Below are 12,864 nucleotides of genomic sequence, written 5' to 3'. Positions count from 1 at the left end.
GTCATAAACAAAAATTGAAAAAAAAAAGATTGGTGAGGAATTTGGATATAGAAATAAGCAAATATAGTTTTCTGTGCTTAGTAGAAATCCAAATTTCCGGCATTTTTTTAGACTCTCTATTTTCAAGTGTTATAAACAGATATGAAAAGGATAATTTTCAGGATGCATGCACTTTGAAGAGCTTTGGAGATTAACTAATCAACCAATACTCATTCTGGATAAAGACTCGGAATCTTTTCATGGAAGAAAGAAAGGATTCTGAGAGCTACTCCATGAAGGAAATGTAAAGGATCTGCTTAGTTGCAATGATATAGTCTGCCAATTTTTCATTTCTGAACATATGAGGCCTATTATCTAGATTGGTATTTATTCCCTAGGAATACAATGACTCGTTCAATTTATGAATACAAATTTCCAGTGATCATTCTAGGATCATAAGTACCCTTAGAATGTAGGAACACAGTTGGAAGCAATATACCTATTTTGAGGCAGATGATCCTTAACCTTTCACCAGCTTTATTCAGCAACACTGCCAATTCAACTTAGCTCATCATTTGTACAAGTCTGAGTACAACTGTTACTTCCAGGCCGATGCTATCTTTCTGGATCAGATTTACCATCTTTTCTTTTTCCCGGTGTAGTGATTGATCGCTTTACGGTACCAGTCTAAAGCACCATGGATGAGGCATTGCATTAGCAAGAGGAAGGTCGTCAGAATGTTGATCAGAAATCTGAATGCTCAACTGGTAATACTATAGTCTTTGAACGCTTTCAGAAATATGAAGCAGCAAAGAAGTAACAGACGTAACTTGCTGCAATTTTGAGATTGATTGTAGCAATCATCTCCACAATGTCATAACCATGAAATAAGTAACTGCCTCCATGAGTCCACCTTTTACTCGTTCCACAACCTGCTAGCAGTTCGAGACTAACCTCTGCAAGAGCAAGACCCATCCTTGAAATGGTGGAAGCGACTAGAATCTCTCAAGAGAATCTCCCTTCCAAGCATTTTGGAAATGAATTTAGCCATCTCGTGGCAGTCACCACATATTCGGAGATTCTTAGTGACTCGTATAGTTTTGCCAGGTGGCAAACTTAATACCCCAAAGGCCATAGCCGATTTCTCACTGTGACCACAGAGAGCTACTTCCTTCTCCATCTCATCTTCATTGATTAGTGCATACTTCTGTTTGGAAAAGTGGCCTTGTTCATTCATTTTCCTTCTCAGATCTCGTAACAAGAATTTAATGCTTTGGGCCTGCGGGTATGCACTATCACCAGAAACAAAGATATAAGCTTTGCCCCTGATCTCAATCCAACTACAACCTGAGTTCTTTTTCAAGGCACGCTTGCCTATCTTTTCCTGCAACCTTTTTACTTCTTCCCATTTTTCTGCCTCTGCATAAATATTTGCTAGAAGTACATAATGTCCAGTGTTTTCCGGCTCTAGCTCAAATACATGTTCTGCAACTTTCTCAGCCATATCTACATCATGATAAATTCTACACCCACAAAGCAGAGCTCCCCATACTGTTGCATCAGGTTCAATTGGCATGCCCTTGATGAACTTGTATGCCTTAGATAGTTTCCCAGCACGGGCCAGAAGATCTACCATACAAGTATAGTGCTCTAGGTTGGGTTCGATGTAAAACTCATTTCTCATTATATTAAAGAATCTCCAACTTTCATCCAGTAATCCCGAATGACTACAAGCATAGAGAATGGAAATAAAAGAAACTTCATCAGGTTCAATACCAGCTTGCCTCATTTTCCGAAAGGTTGCAACAGCTTCAGTCCCAAACCCATGCATGGCATAACCTGCTATCATTATCGTCCAAGAAACCAGATCCTTTGATAAAATCTTACGGAATAGTAATTTGGCCATGACTAATGCACCACACTTTACATACATGTCAATAAGTGCATTAACAACAAAATGGTCAGAAGACAACCCATTTCTCAGGATGTAGCCATGGATTTCCCGGCCTCTATCCAAAGCTGCTAGGCTGGCACAAGCAGGAAGGATGCATGTTACTGTTACTTCATCTGGCCTTTTGTGAGGTTGCATTTTAGCAAACAAACTGAATGCTTCATTAGCCAGAGAGTTCTTTGAATAACCTCCTATCATTGTATTCCATGATACAATATCCTTTGCAGGCATCTGATAGAAAACAGCTTCAGCATTTTCCATACTTCCACATTTTGCATACATGTCCATGAGAGCGTTAGACACCACTAAATTTGTTTCCATATTCTTTTCTTTGATGTAGGCATGCACTTTCATTCCACTTTCCAATGAACCACTACAGGCACAAGCATGAAGGATACTTGTTACAGTAAAAACATCAGGATCTATGCCGTTCTTTCTCATTTCATGAAACAATTCAATAGCTTCATAAGATAATCCTTCTCTAGCATACCCTGCAATCATGGAGGTCCATGATACAATATTTTGTTCACCCATGTTTTCAAAAACACAAACTGCCCCATCCATATCACCACATTTAGCGTACACATCCAGCAAGGTATTCGTAAATGGCATTTTTAGATCAAAACCTGCTTTTACAGCGTAAGCATGAATGGCTCTACTCAGCAAAATGTCCATGATGCTAGCACAGGCTGCAAGGACACTGACCATAGAAGCCAAATCAACGTCAACTCCCAAACGTAGCATTTCCATGAAAAACTTTATCCCCTTTACGGCAAGTCCATTTGCCACATAACCACTTATCATAGAATTCCAAGATACAACATCTCTTTCACACATTTCATCAAACAACTTCTGCCCACTTGCACTCCTTCCACACTTGAAGTAAAAGCTAATCAACGAGTTCACAACAGCACTATAAGAACCAAATCCCAATTTCAAAATTTTCTCATGGATCTTTTCCCCCTCAACTACATTTTCTAAAGCTGCAAAACATTTCGAAATGCAAGAAAACGTATAAGAATTCATCTCTATTCCCAATTCCAGCATCCTATAATACATATTTACACTTTCCTTAAAATTGCCGATCTTTGCATACTCATTCATCAATAAATTCCAAAGGAAAACGTTCTCACTTTCAGTTCTATCAAAAATCCTTCTCCCTTCAATCAAATCCCCACAACTCACATACATAAACACAAGTTTAGACTCCAAAACACCACCAGTTTCAATACAATTTCTCTCAATAATTGAATGAACTTCCCTACCATTATCAATTGACTTATACTCAGCACACAGTTGCAACAAAGAACAATAAGTTTTTGCATCAAGTTTCAATTTTTCACACTTCAACAACAATTCCATGGCCTTATCAAGATTACCCAATTCACAAAATTTGATAATTTCAGTATTGTTATCAATACTACGAATATTTCTTGTTCTGTTAGCAGACAAAAAGCTAGCTTTAGGTGGAAGACCAATAGAAATATTACTAACGCTTGAGGGAAAAAGAGAGGTTCTTGAATATGGGTTCCCTGGGAAAGCCTGAGAAGTGCCATATTTCAGTGGCTTTTCTCTAGAATTATTTGCAAAAGGACAAACCCAGAAGCCTGTTGAGGATGTTTTGGTCGTTAACAACATGGATTTTGCTCTTCAAGTCTCTTCAAAATGAGAAAAATTGGCGGCAAAATGCAGAGCCCAGTAAATGAACCACCAAATAGGCCACTACAGAACCGCAGGAGCACTCCAAAGAAGGCGCGTGAAATTACGCGCCCAGAAGTGGTGTGTGCCAAAGAAGGATAGTGGACGTCAAATATACACGTATGACAAGTACAATGCTGTGGTGCTACCAGAACCAATTTTTAGAGTCAATCTAATCCTTAAAGATCTAAGAATAGGATTCCATAGAGAATCTGCTGAGGTTTTGAAGAAACAAAGAATTATGAGTGTAGTTGCTTTTTGTTTTCAGTCTTCTATATTTCACTTGTCATCTTTCTCTGCCTTGAGCAAAAGCGAGTTTTTTCCTCTCAAAGTAAAAGGTACAATTTAAATGTTCCTCATCAATTAATTTCAATGATTTCTATGGCATGTTTGTGAATATATTTTGAAATTTTATGATTACTGTTGTCATCTTTTTCAATATCTTTTGTGTTTTCTCCCAAGTACGTGTAATGTTCATATTCAGGTGATTATATGCTATTGGGATTTTGCCGTGACAATGATATATGCATTTGGGAGTATGAATTGTTGGTGGATAGTTCATTCTGGGGATCAATATTCTGCCTCCTGAAATTTTTTTGATTGCTGGTATGCTTGATTAAAAAGGTTATGATCCGACTGCCATGGTTAAGAATTTGTAAAAGGTGGTAAAGATGGTGAAACTTTTATTCAATTGACAATGCAGAATGCAATGGAATTACATACTGGATTGGATAGTCTATGCTAGTGGAAGCTTCTTCTGATGAAGAATGCTGAAGATTGATTAAGCAGAACATTCTCCGAAAGAATCCACTTAAGCAATGTATAAACACATTCAAATCTGCTTGCTCTTCCACCTTATTCCAACCATTATTAAGTGGTTAAGCCTTTTGAACTTATGGAATTATGTGATTTGCTATCCCACTTAAATTAGTCTGTGGCTCGATTTTCGGTCTGTCAGTATTTGCAATTTTGCACCTAATATATCTTCTGAATTTCTCTTCATGCGAATCAATAAAAACTGTTCAGCATTCCTGAAATCACCTATTCTCACCTACACTCAAAGCTTCGGTTCTTTCAAGTGTACGCTTCTTGCTCATTGCTATCAATACAAGATTTTCATCGTCCTCTGTGTTAGATGTTTTGTTGACAGCACTTCCTATCTATACAGATCATCTTCAAGGTTTGTCTTGCGAGATTTTGCTGCTATGCGATTCCATTTGGAACTGACATGCCAGTCCATTTGATTTTGATCATGCTACCAATAGGTAGTTTTCATCAGTGGACAGATTTGGATCTAACTATATCGACTACAAACAAAATTCCATGCTCAGATATTCTAGCTAGTGGCTGAAGGCTGCTTCTAATAACTTTGCTACATGTCTTCGGACTATAGACCACAAATTTCTCTAAGCTGTAGGCTGTTCTGGCAGCTATGGAACTTAGCGAGATGCTATTTTTCATCCACTTGCTGCTCTTGTACACTATTCCCTAACAATATTTAAATGTACAACCAGCTGAACTTTGGTGCTTGATTCTAAATTTTGGCAATAATTATGTCAGCTCACCAGTTAAATCCTAGTCCTAAGTTGATGATTATAGAGACAGCGTGGTCACAGACCCAAATTAGTCCAAGCCCAGCTCCTTGTATGATGTGGCTGGGAAGACTTAGTTGCCTTGTTACTGCAATATGTTTTGACTCGACAAGTTTCTTTACCTGACCTCTGCTAGTAGAATTTATATTTCGTAATTTCTTGTTGCTTGTTTGGATCAAAAGATGGAAAATTTGAAAATTTGGTGTTATTGCTGTCCTTGAATTTGAGGGCAAGAAATCTGGAGTTTGAGTTAAAGATCAATCTGGCTAGCGCTAAATTTTTGTTCATATCAGAGAGAGACACCATACTCGTGTGTAATGTTGGTATGCTATCCATTTATCACCAAAGATGAATGACTTGGAATCAGTATATCCTATTATATGAGATTACTTTCAATGAGCTGTTTCCTATTACAAACATGTTTTTCTGCTTGTGTCAATACCTCCATAACAATGTGAATGAGCACTTAGTCATCTTTCTATGCGCTTTGGCATGATAATGCTGCAATATATTCTAAACCTTGTTGGCTAATCTCATTTACGTCTTGATTGGTTGAGCTGTCATTAGCTGTCAAGTCTCTTTTCTTTTTTAAGAGGTGGAATAGAATAATCTGGTAGAAGCGTATGATCATACACAAACTTCTTGCTTATGTATCGCTTCTGTACTGTTTTTTTGGTTGTGATGTCTCGCTAGCAAGCATCTGTACAAAAGTGAACTTTTGGATATTGAAACTGAGGTATCATCTCTTGATGCAGCTTGTTGAATTTGGCAGAGTTTACAGATGGACCTCTACTGTTTGCCTCTAATAGGGATATTTATTATCCAGTCGTTTCCAGCAAACAAGCTGATGGTGATAGGAAAGGTGTATCTCCTCATAGTCCTGGCCTAGGAAGAATACCAAAAGGGGATGAGAATAAGGAAAATCAATCCTCCAGAAATCGGGAAGAGATCATTTCTCTTTTTAGACGAATTCAATCCTCTATCTCAAAGGGGTCTGCAAATTCGAAAAAGAGAAGTTCCCAACCATCTGAAGATGGGTCCTCTGCGGATTCAGTTTTGGAAGTTCTTCGTCAGTCAAGAACAAAAGGTATGACAATGGTTGCCTTTAACTAATTTGGGGCGGAACAGTAAATATAGTTCTTGATTTTCTAGGTCTTTAATCATAACATCTTATCCAATCTGTGTAGTGCTAAGCATGCAAAAGAAACCTATAGCAGTTTCTTGACATATTAATCTTGCAACTGATAGAACTGATAGACATACATAAGTTTAGCTGCATTAGATTCATCCTTCCTCCTTTTTTTTTCTCCATTTATTTGGTTTGTTCTTTTGGAAAAGTTAGTGTAGAGAGAGAGAGAGAGAATATCATAGATGCTCAGGTGGTTAAGGTAAAATTTTTGCTGCGGAGATATTAGGGAAATACGTCTTAAAAGAATCAGCTCATAGGTTAGAAATGTCCTCCTGTATACCAGCTAAAGAAAGAGCGAAAACATAGCCTTAATTCCTTATTCTTCTTCAGAGGGAGGTACAAACATGCCAATTCTTTACTGATCAGGAAGCTACTATGGACGTCAACTGCCCCAACCATGCAAAATTTGAAGAACTATTTGCAGTAAATGTTTAGGTAGCTCCTATCAAAATTCAGTGTTCCAAATACACATCATATCACCGTGCAAAAGGACTCTGAAAAACAGACATTATTTAAACTTGTTATAAATTAACAGAGGCACTCTGATCTTTATGTCACAATCAAGATTTCACGGTTTACTACTTCACCTTTTTGCTAAAACTTATATGCATTTGTTAGGGAAAACTGCTACGAAAGATGGGGACAAGATTTTGGCTCGGCAGCGAGGTTCACTAAGGAAGGAACAGAAAGCCAATTATTCATCAGTGGTGGACTCAAAGTTAACTCGTCCACCATCTACTTTTGTGAGGAGGTCCCCAATTCCTCTGTCAAACAGAGGAGTACCAGCTGACCTTAGAAGTGATCAGGTGCCTGCTGCAGATTATAAGAAGGAAACGGAAATTCCAGAATTGAAAGGATTAGCTCTGCAGAAAGTTGAGGACATGAAACTTCCTGAGCTTAAAGAACTTGCAAAATCTAAAGGAATCAAAGGCTACTCAAAACTTAGAAAGGCCGAACTGGTGAAGTTGCTTATCACATCATAAATTTGTCATGTATGGGAAACGAAATTTTTGTTTTTACAGATCCGATCCTGCTGCCATTAGCTTTTTATCCTCCATCTAGGACCTTTCAATTTCCCTGTTTCTCTTTAATTCTTTTGTGTGGCAGAGTAGATTGTGTCAGTGAATGTATTATGGCCTGATGAATGTTTTAGTAATGCATTAGTTCCTTGCCAATGATTGAGTGACTAGATTAAAGGTAAATGACATATTTACATGCAATTTAATTATAACTGATTAAAGTTAACTGAGGTATTACCTCAAAAAATTCAAGTCATTTGTATGTGCAATTTAGGTTGTATACTAGTTCAGTCAAGTATCAAGAAACAAAAAAAAAAAAATTGTAGTTTCGATATGGCTTTATCAGTTTGAAATACCATTTTCAAACATGTTACTACTGAGTACAAACTAGATTTAACTCTTTTTTTTGTGGGTACGAAATTAGATTTAATTTAAAAATAATTTGATTGATACAGTCTAAGAATAGATTAAAAGAAAAATAGGGATGAAGTTGCGTAAAGAAAAATATTTCATCCAAATCAATTTGAGTATATGGGCCAATTTCAAACAAATTAGAAACCCAATGCAGAGACCCTCTAGTCCTTTCCTACAAAAGAATGTTTAATAAAAAAGAAAAAGAAAAAGAGCAGTGAGGACTGAATAGTGAAAAATGTTGAAAACCAGCCAAAAATTTCCGTTGCCGGGACTTGAACCCGGGTCTCTCGGGTGAGAGCCGAGTATCCTAACCACCTAGACTACAACGGATTTGTTGGTGAAGCTCTACCTAGAATTATCTTCATATCATACACTTAACCACACCTAAGTCGCAGTACGGATTTCTCTTGTTACCTTCTTTTGCATATATCAAAGTTTTCTTCTTTTTTCTGCAGTTTGGTTTACAATTTTTTCAACTTCAAATGTAGATATTGTGGTGAAGTCATCCATTTTCACTCTCCCCAAAAAATGGTCATTTAATTCCTGATAGCATTCAATTCTTGAGGCTTTATTTGTAACCCAACCTTCATCTCTCCTTTAGAAGGAAAAAGAGAAAGCAGAATGATAACAATAATGATTTCAAGTTCTTAAAAGAAAATGAGCTCTTGAAATTCCTTTTTTTTTTTTTTTTTTTTTCCCAATGTTTAATTTTCAGAAAGCTGCTATCATTCAAGAGGCTAATGTGGAGAGTTGCAACATAGACGCAGTAACAGAACGCAGAAGATGCATATCCTCCTGTGCTGCTCCAGTTTACCACTGGTTACCTTACCAGAATTCTTGTCCAGAGTATGAGGAAGTTGAGGCAAGATAGAAGCAGCAAATGCCAGGAAACTGCTAAAGCATTTGGAGACGGCAAATGCTGTTGAACCACCATGTAAACTGAAGCAAATTGCACCTTCAGCTGTTTTTTTCTCTGATCATAACAACAGGTATACGTCCATTATCAAATTTTCCAGTTGAAATCGACGCAACATGAAATTTTTCTTTTACAAAAGGGTATCAGCTTGAAGACAAAATTATTGTCGAGTCTTGGTTTGGTTCAAAAGAGATGAATTAAGTTGGACAGAGCAGAGCGGAACAGGTTGCGTATAGAGGATTAAGGAGCAGACATGCAACCCACATCTAAACATCTTTCAGTGTACAAATATGTTCACAAGGACAAGAAGAAGCATAAAGAGTATGTAACAAGCTCTGGGATTTTCTTAAGAAAACAAGCACAAAGCAGGATGAATACCAAAACACATTCTTAATGACAAAGGGCCTCATTGCTCCAATTAAATAACAAGGACTACGTGTTCCAGTTAACAGAAATCTATGCCGATGCCAAATAGTGGGCACAAATAAGTCTAGCCTCATGGCTGCCAAAATCCCGGAAGATGTATAACAAGACTTCAAAACTTGAATATCTGTGGGGCCTAAGTGTTTGGCAAATGTACGTAGCCAATACAAAACAATTGCAATCTTTCGAATGACTTGCACTGTCAGGACTCAAGAGGCAGAAGAAATGATTTTTCACGTACAGGAAAGAATATGTATGTTATATTTACTCATCAAAACATATTTACACGGAAAAACCATGGGAGCACAAATGCTATTACTAAGCATGCCATCAAGAAGTTACACAATGGTTGGCTATGCAAACATCCTCTTCTTCTTCCGGATGAGACAGCAGCACCATTAGTTATTCCCTGCTCATTCCACTCTTCCAGGAATCTATTATCACTGACACCTGTAACATTTTTGGCAGTCTCGCCACAAATTTCACATAATCTGCATGGATGAACAATAGAACAGCTTAACCGCAAATTGCAGATAATTCACAGAATCTCAAAGTAATTGCAAGCAGTTCTGCTGTCCAAAATGTTACTACACTACTTCGCGTACAAAAGAGTGAATACTAAAACTGCATTCTTCATCGTAAGACAAGAAGGAGAAAAAAAGAAAAGAAAAGAAACTAAGTACTTCAAAATATCCATGTAGTAATTTTTCAAGAAACACAGTGCCTCCAGGATCAATATTGTTTACATGAAAGGTGATCTCTTACATGGACTACAATTCAAGCATGAAATAGTCAGTCCAGACAGTTTACTATCAAAACTAGCAGTAAGAAGGAGAATATGAAATTATCACTATCATCCTTGAAGAAAAAGACATACAAGCAAATTGGTGGAAAGAAAAGGATTGTATCATCTCATCAACTTGCTAAGGTTCACAGTCAATCTTCATGATAAAAGGCATGTAGTAATTCAATTGAAAATTGTGACTTTCATGAAGACAGCAAACCAGCAGTTGCATGAGTTATTTTTGCACAACAAATAGCAAGATTTCTTTTTTTTTTTCTATTTGGGCTTTTTTTTTTTTTGGGAAAATGATAGTCAAGACATACATACACTGCAAGATTCAGATATGAACACTGGAAACATATTGCATGGTTTTAAAGCGAGTTGCAAGCAGACCTGCCTTGAAACAGTGAATGGAGTCAAAGTTACTGAATTTCATGTCACAGTTACTGGAAAGAATTAGGAGTTACTGTTGATTAATCTGAATATTTTTACCAAACCCAAAACAAAAAATATTGTCATATTAACAGTAAAAGTGGGAACAAAGATGGCTTTAGGCTATAAATCACCAATGCAGCAGGGAAAGTTTTAAGAAATCTGATGAAGAAATATCTGATGGGAATCCCTGGAATGAATCATGACATGCCACAAGCTCTATAAAAGAAGAACATAGGACAATTGTCTCATGCTCATCAACTATAAGAACTAAGATAAGCTCAGGTAAAAGCATGACATTTTTTCAACTGGACTGTATAAAACATTCTTGGGACAGAGTTCCAGTTGTCATCTCCATGAATTCAAAAATAGGGAAGCGATTTACAAGTGCTAGCAATACAAAGAACCTAAGTGCTTGAAAGTTCATTTTACATCTTAAAACTTGTTAGGAAAAATAGTCAACTCTTGGCTTGTTGGGTATCTATCAGAGGTTTCCATGTGTTTGCATGGAGTTGAGGTATTTGACCCCGGTATCTGTTCATTTATCCAGTTTTGATCCATAAAACCAGATATGAAACACAACAACTTAACCAATATGAGCACTTCACAGAACAAGCAATAACTGCAAATGAAAAGAGAAACACAATAGACAGATTAAATCTAGAGAAATTACCGCAGATGATATAGGAAATATGAGATACTGGTAAACAATATGTGATTTAAAATGCATATATAAAGGATGAAGTTCAACAATAGAGGACTACAATGCAAAGGGGAAAAAGTTCAGCCCATTAATTGTCTCATAAAAGAAGTTCAACACTTCTTCTAAAGATTCCTTCTTTAATGAGCTTTACACAACTATAATGTGATCCAAGGCATAGGTCATCGTTTTTGTCAGAGAATATAGCATTCAAGTCAGTATTCTCCTACCATTTTTAGGAATTGGATCAAGTAAATATACTTCTCTAATCATAATCTAGACGTGAAAAGCAAGCTTAAATTAACTGATGAGAAAGACATAAAAGTTCAAAAGTCAAACAACTTAATGCATGAATATAACAAAGGAAATCCCTTTGACATAACTGAATCAAACAAATAATGCATTAAAATCAAAATTCCGGCATAACTCTTATGCCCAAAAATATGAATTCATCACTCACAAAGATGACAAAACAACCAAGATTGGATTTTTGAAAAAAAAGATAACTACCTATTTCCTCTGAGCTTAAACCATGCTTCAGCACAGTGTGAATGAGCAAAACCAAGTTCACCTCTGCATCCACAGCCAAGTTCAATCAAATCCATCGAATTCTTCTCATCTTCTGGTTTACTCAAATGGCATATTCTGCATAATCTCTGATTTTCCCCATCGATATTCCCACGCTTGGCCTCAATCCCACATGAATATTTATCCTCTTCCAATCCCAAATCATTATTCAACCCCTTATTTACAGTCAACCCTTCTGACTTTTCACCACAATCTCCACTTTTTTCCCCTCCACTTTCAGAACTTTCATCTTCCCTTATTGTGATTCTGGTTTCTTGATCAACAGAAACTCTTGAATTCTGACATGTACTAGTACTACTAATACTATTCTCGCCAGATGTTTTGGATTTTTCCATATTTGCGTTGAACAATGAATTAGACAACCAATTGGATAAATCTTTATCCAATTAATCAAATTGGAAGTCTTCTGGGGTGGATTGGTAAGCTGATGTATTAGATGCAACGCAGAGTTTCTTGAATTTGAATGCCCGTTTGACCAATAGGCATCTGACACGTGGAAGGGAACGGGAGAAGGCTGCAAGCGGAAGTTGAAGTTGGAGTACAACAGAAGAATTTTACAAGGATGTTGTCATGTAGGGTGGATCTAAGCAGCTGGGCTCAGGAATTGGATATTTTGTTTTTATTTTATTTTATTTTATTTTTACACCTGTTCCCTGCAGTCCATGAGATGAAACTCTTATACTATGTGAATTTTGATTGTGGAGTTAAAAAGAAATTATGCTGACAGTATAGAATAATTAACTTATGTTTAATGCTTTAGTTTAAGGTACGAGAGTAACCATGATTATACAATTCAAATCAGAAACTTGATGATACAAATACACCTATGATAGAGTTGAAGCATTTCTTTTTTTCTTCTAGTTTGGTTAGGGTTAGGGGCTGGAACTGTCCCAAATTTGCCAATAAAGTCAAATTTTAAAATGTAGGAGCAATATAACATCGTGTTAATTCTGATGTAACTAATGTGTAAAAATTCCATATGAATCATAATAAAATGGTAGCTATTGAGGCATATAATTAGATGCATGAACAATTCGTCCAAAAATATTGTTAATTATTCAAATCAAAAAAATAGCGGAAGTGAATGTAGTTTTTTTTATCAAAAGTGTATGTATAAAGATATCAAAGCAAAAGGGCAGTGTTTGTCTACAGCTTCACTCCTGATCTTTTGGACAACTT

The 12,864-nt window shown here is 36.6% G+C and overlaps 3 protein-coding genes and 1 non-coding gene across 4 annotated transcripts; 1 reads left to right on the top strand and 3 right to left on the bottom strand.

The window, feature by feature from the left end:
• Nucleotides 1-273: 273 nt before the first annotated feature.
• Nucleotides 274-3,594, bottom strand: LOC113760716 (pentatricopeptide repeat-containing protein DOT4, chloroplastic-like). The gene has a single exon (XM_027303397.1). The coding sequence runs from the start codon at nucleotides 3,566-3,568 to the stop codon at nucleotides 929-931; it is 2,640 nt and encodes an 879-aa protein (XP_027159198.1). The 5' UTR covers nucleotides 3,569-3,594; the 3' UTR covers nucleotides 274-928.
• Nucleotides 3,595-3,782: 188 nt separating this feature from the next.
• On the top strand, nucleotides 3,783-7,584 carry LOC113761464. Its single transcript, XM_027304464.1, has 3 exons — nucleotides 3,783-3,966; nucleotides 5,993-6,307; nucleotides 7,028-7,584. The coding sequence occupies exons 1-3, from the start codon at nucleotides 3,870-3,872 to the stop codon at nucleotides 7,390-7,392; spliced, it is 777 nt and encodes a 258-aa protein (XP_027160265.1). The 5' UTR covers nucleotides 3,783-3,869; the 3' UTR covers nucleotides 7,393-7,584.
• A 515-nt stretch (nucleotides 7,585-8,099) lies between these two features.
• TRNAE-CUC lies at nucleotides 8,100-8,172 on the bottom strand. Its single transcript has one exon. It is a non-coding gene; the product is annotated as a tRNA-Glu (tRNA).
• A 1,089-nt stretch (nucleotides 8,173-9,261) lies between these two features.
• On the bottom strand, nucleotides 9,262-12,241 carry LOC113762271. Its single transcript, XM_027305648.1, has 2 exons — nucleotides 11,608-12,241; nucleotides 9,262-9,672 (listed from the first exon to the last, which is right to left on the bottom strand). Exons 1-2 carry the CDS (start codon nucleotides 12,018-12,020, stop codon nucleotides 9,453-9,455), a joined length of 633 nt encoding a protein of 210 aa, XP_027161449.1. The 5' UTR covers nucleotides 12,021-12,241; the 3' UTR covers nucleotides 9,262-9,452.
• Nucleotides 12,242-12,864: the final 623 nt, after the last annotated feature.

This window comes from Coffea eugenioides, chromosome 2 (assembly GCF_003713205.1).
Source record: "Coffea eugenioides isolate CCC68of chromosome 2, Ceug_1.0, whole genome shotgun sequence".
In the NCBI taxonomy this organism is placed as follows: domain Eukaryota; kingdom Viridiplantae; phylum Streptophyta; class Magnoliopsida; order Gentianales; family Rubiaceae; genus Coffea; species Coffea eugenioides.
The sequence above is the reverse complement of the archived record's forward strand: the minus strand, read 5'-3'. Positions and strand labels throughout refer to the sequence as shown.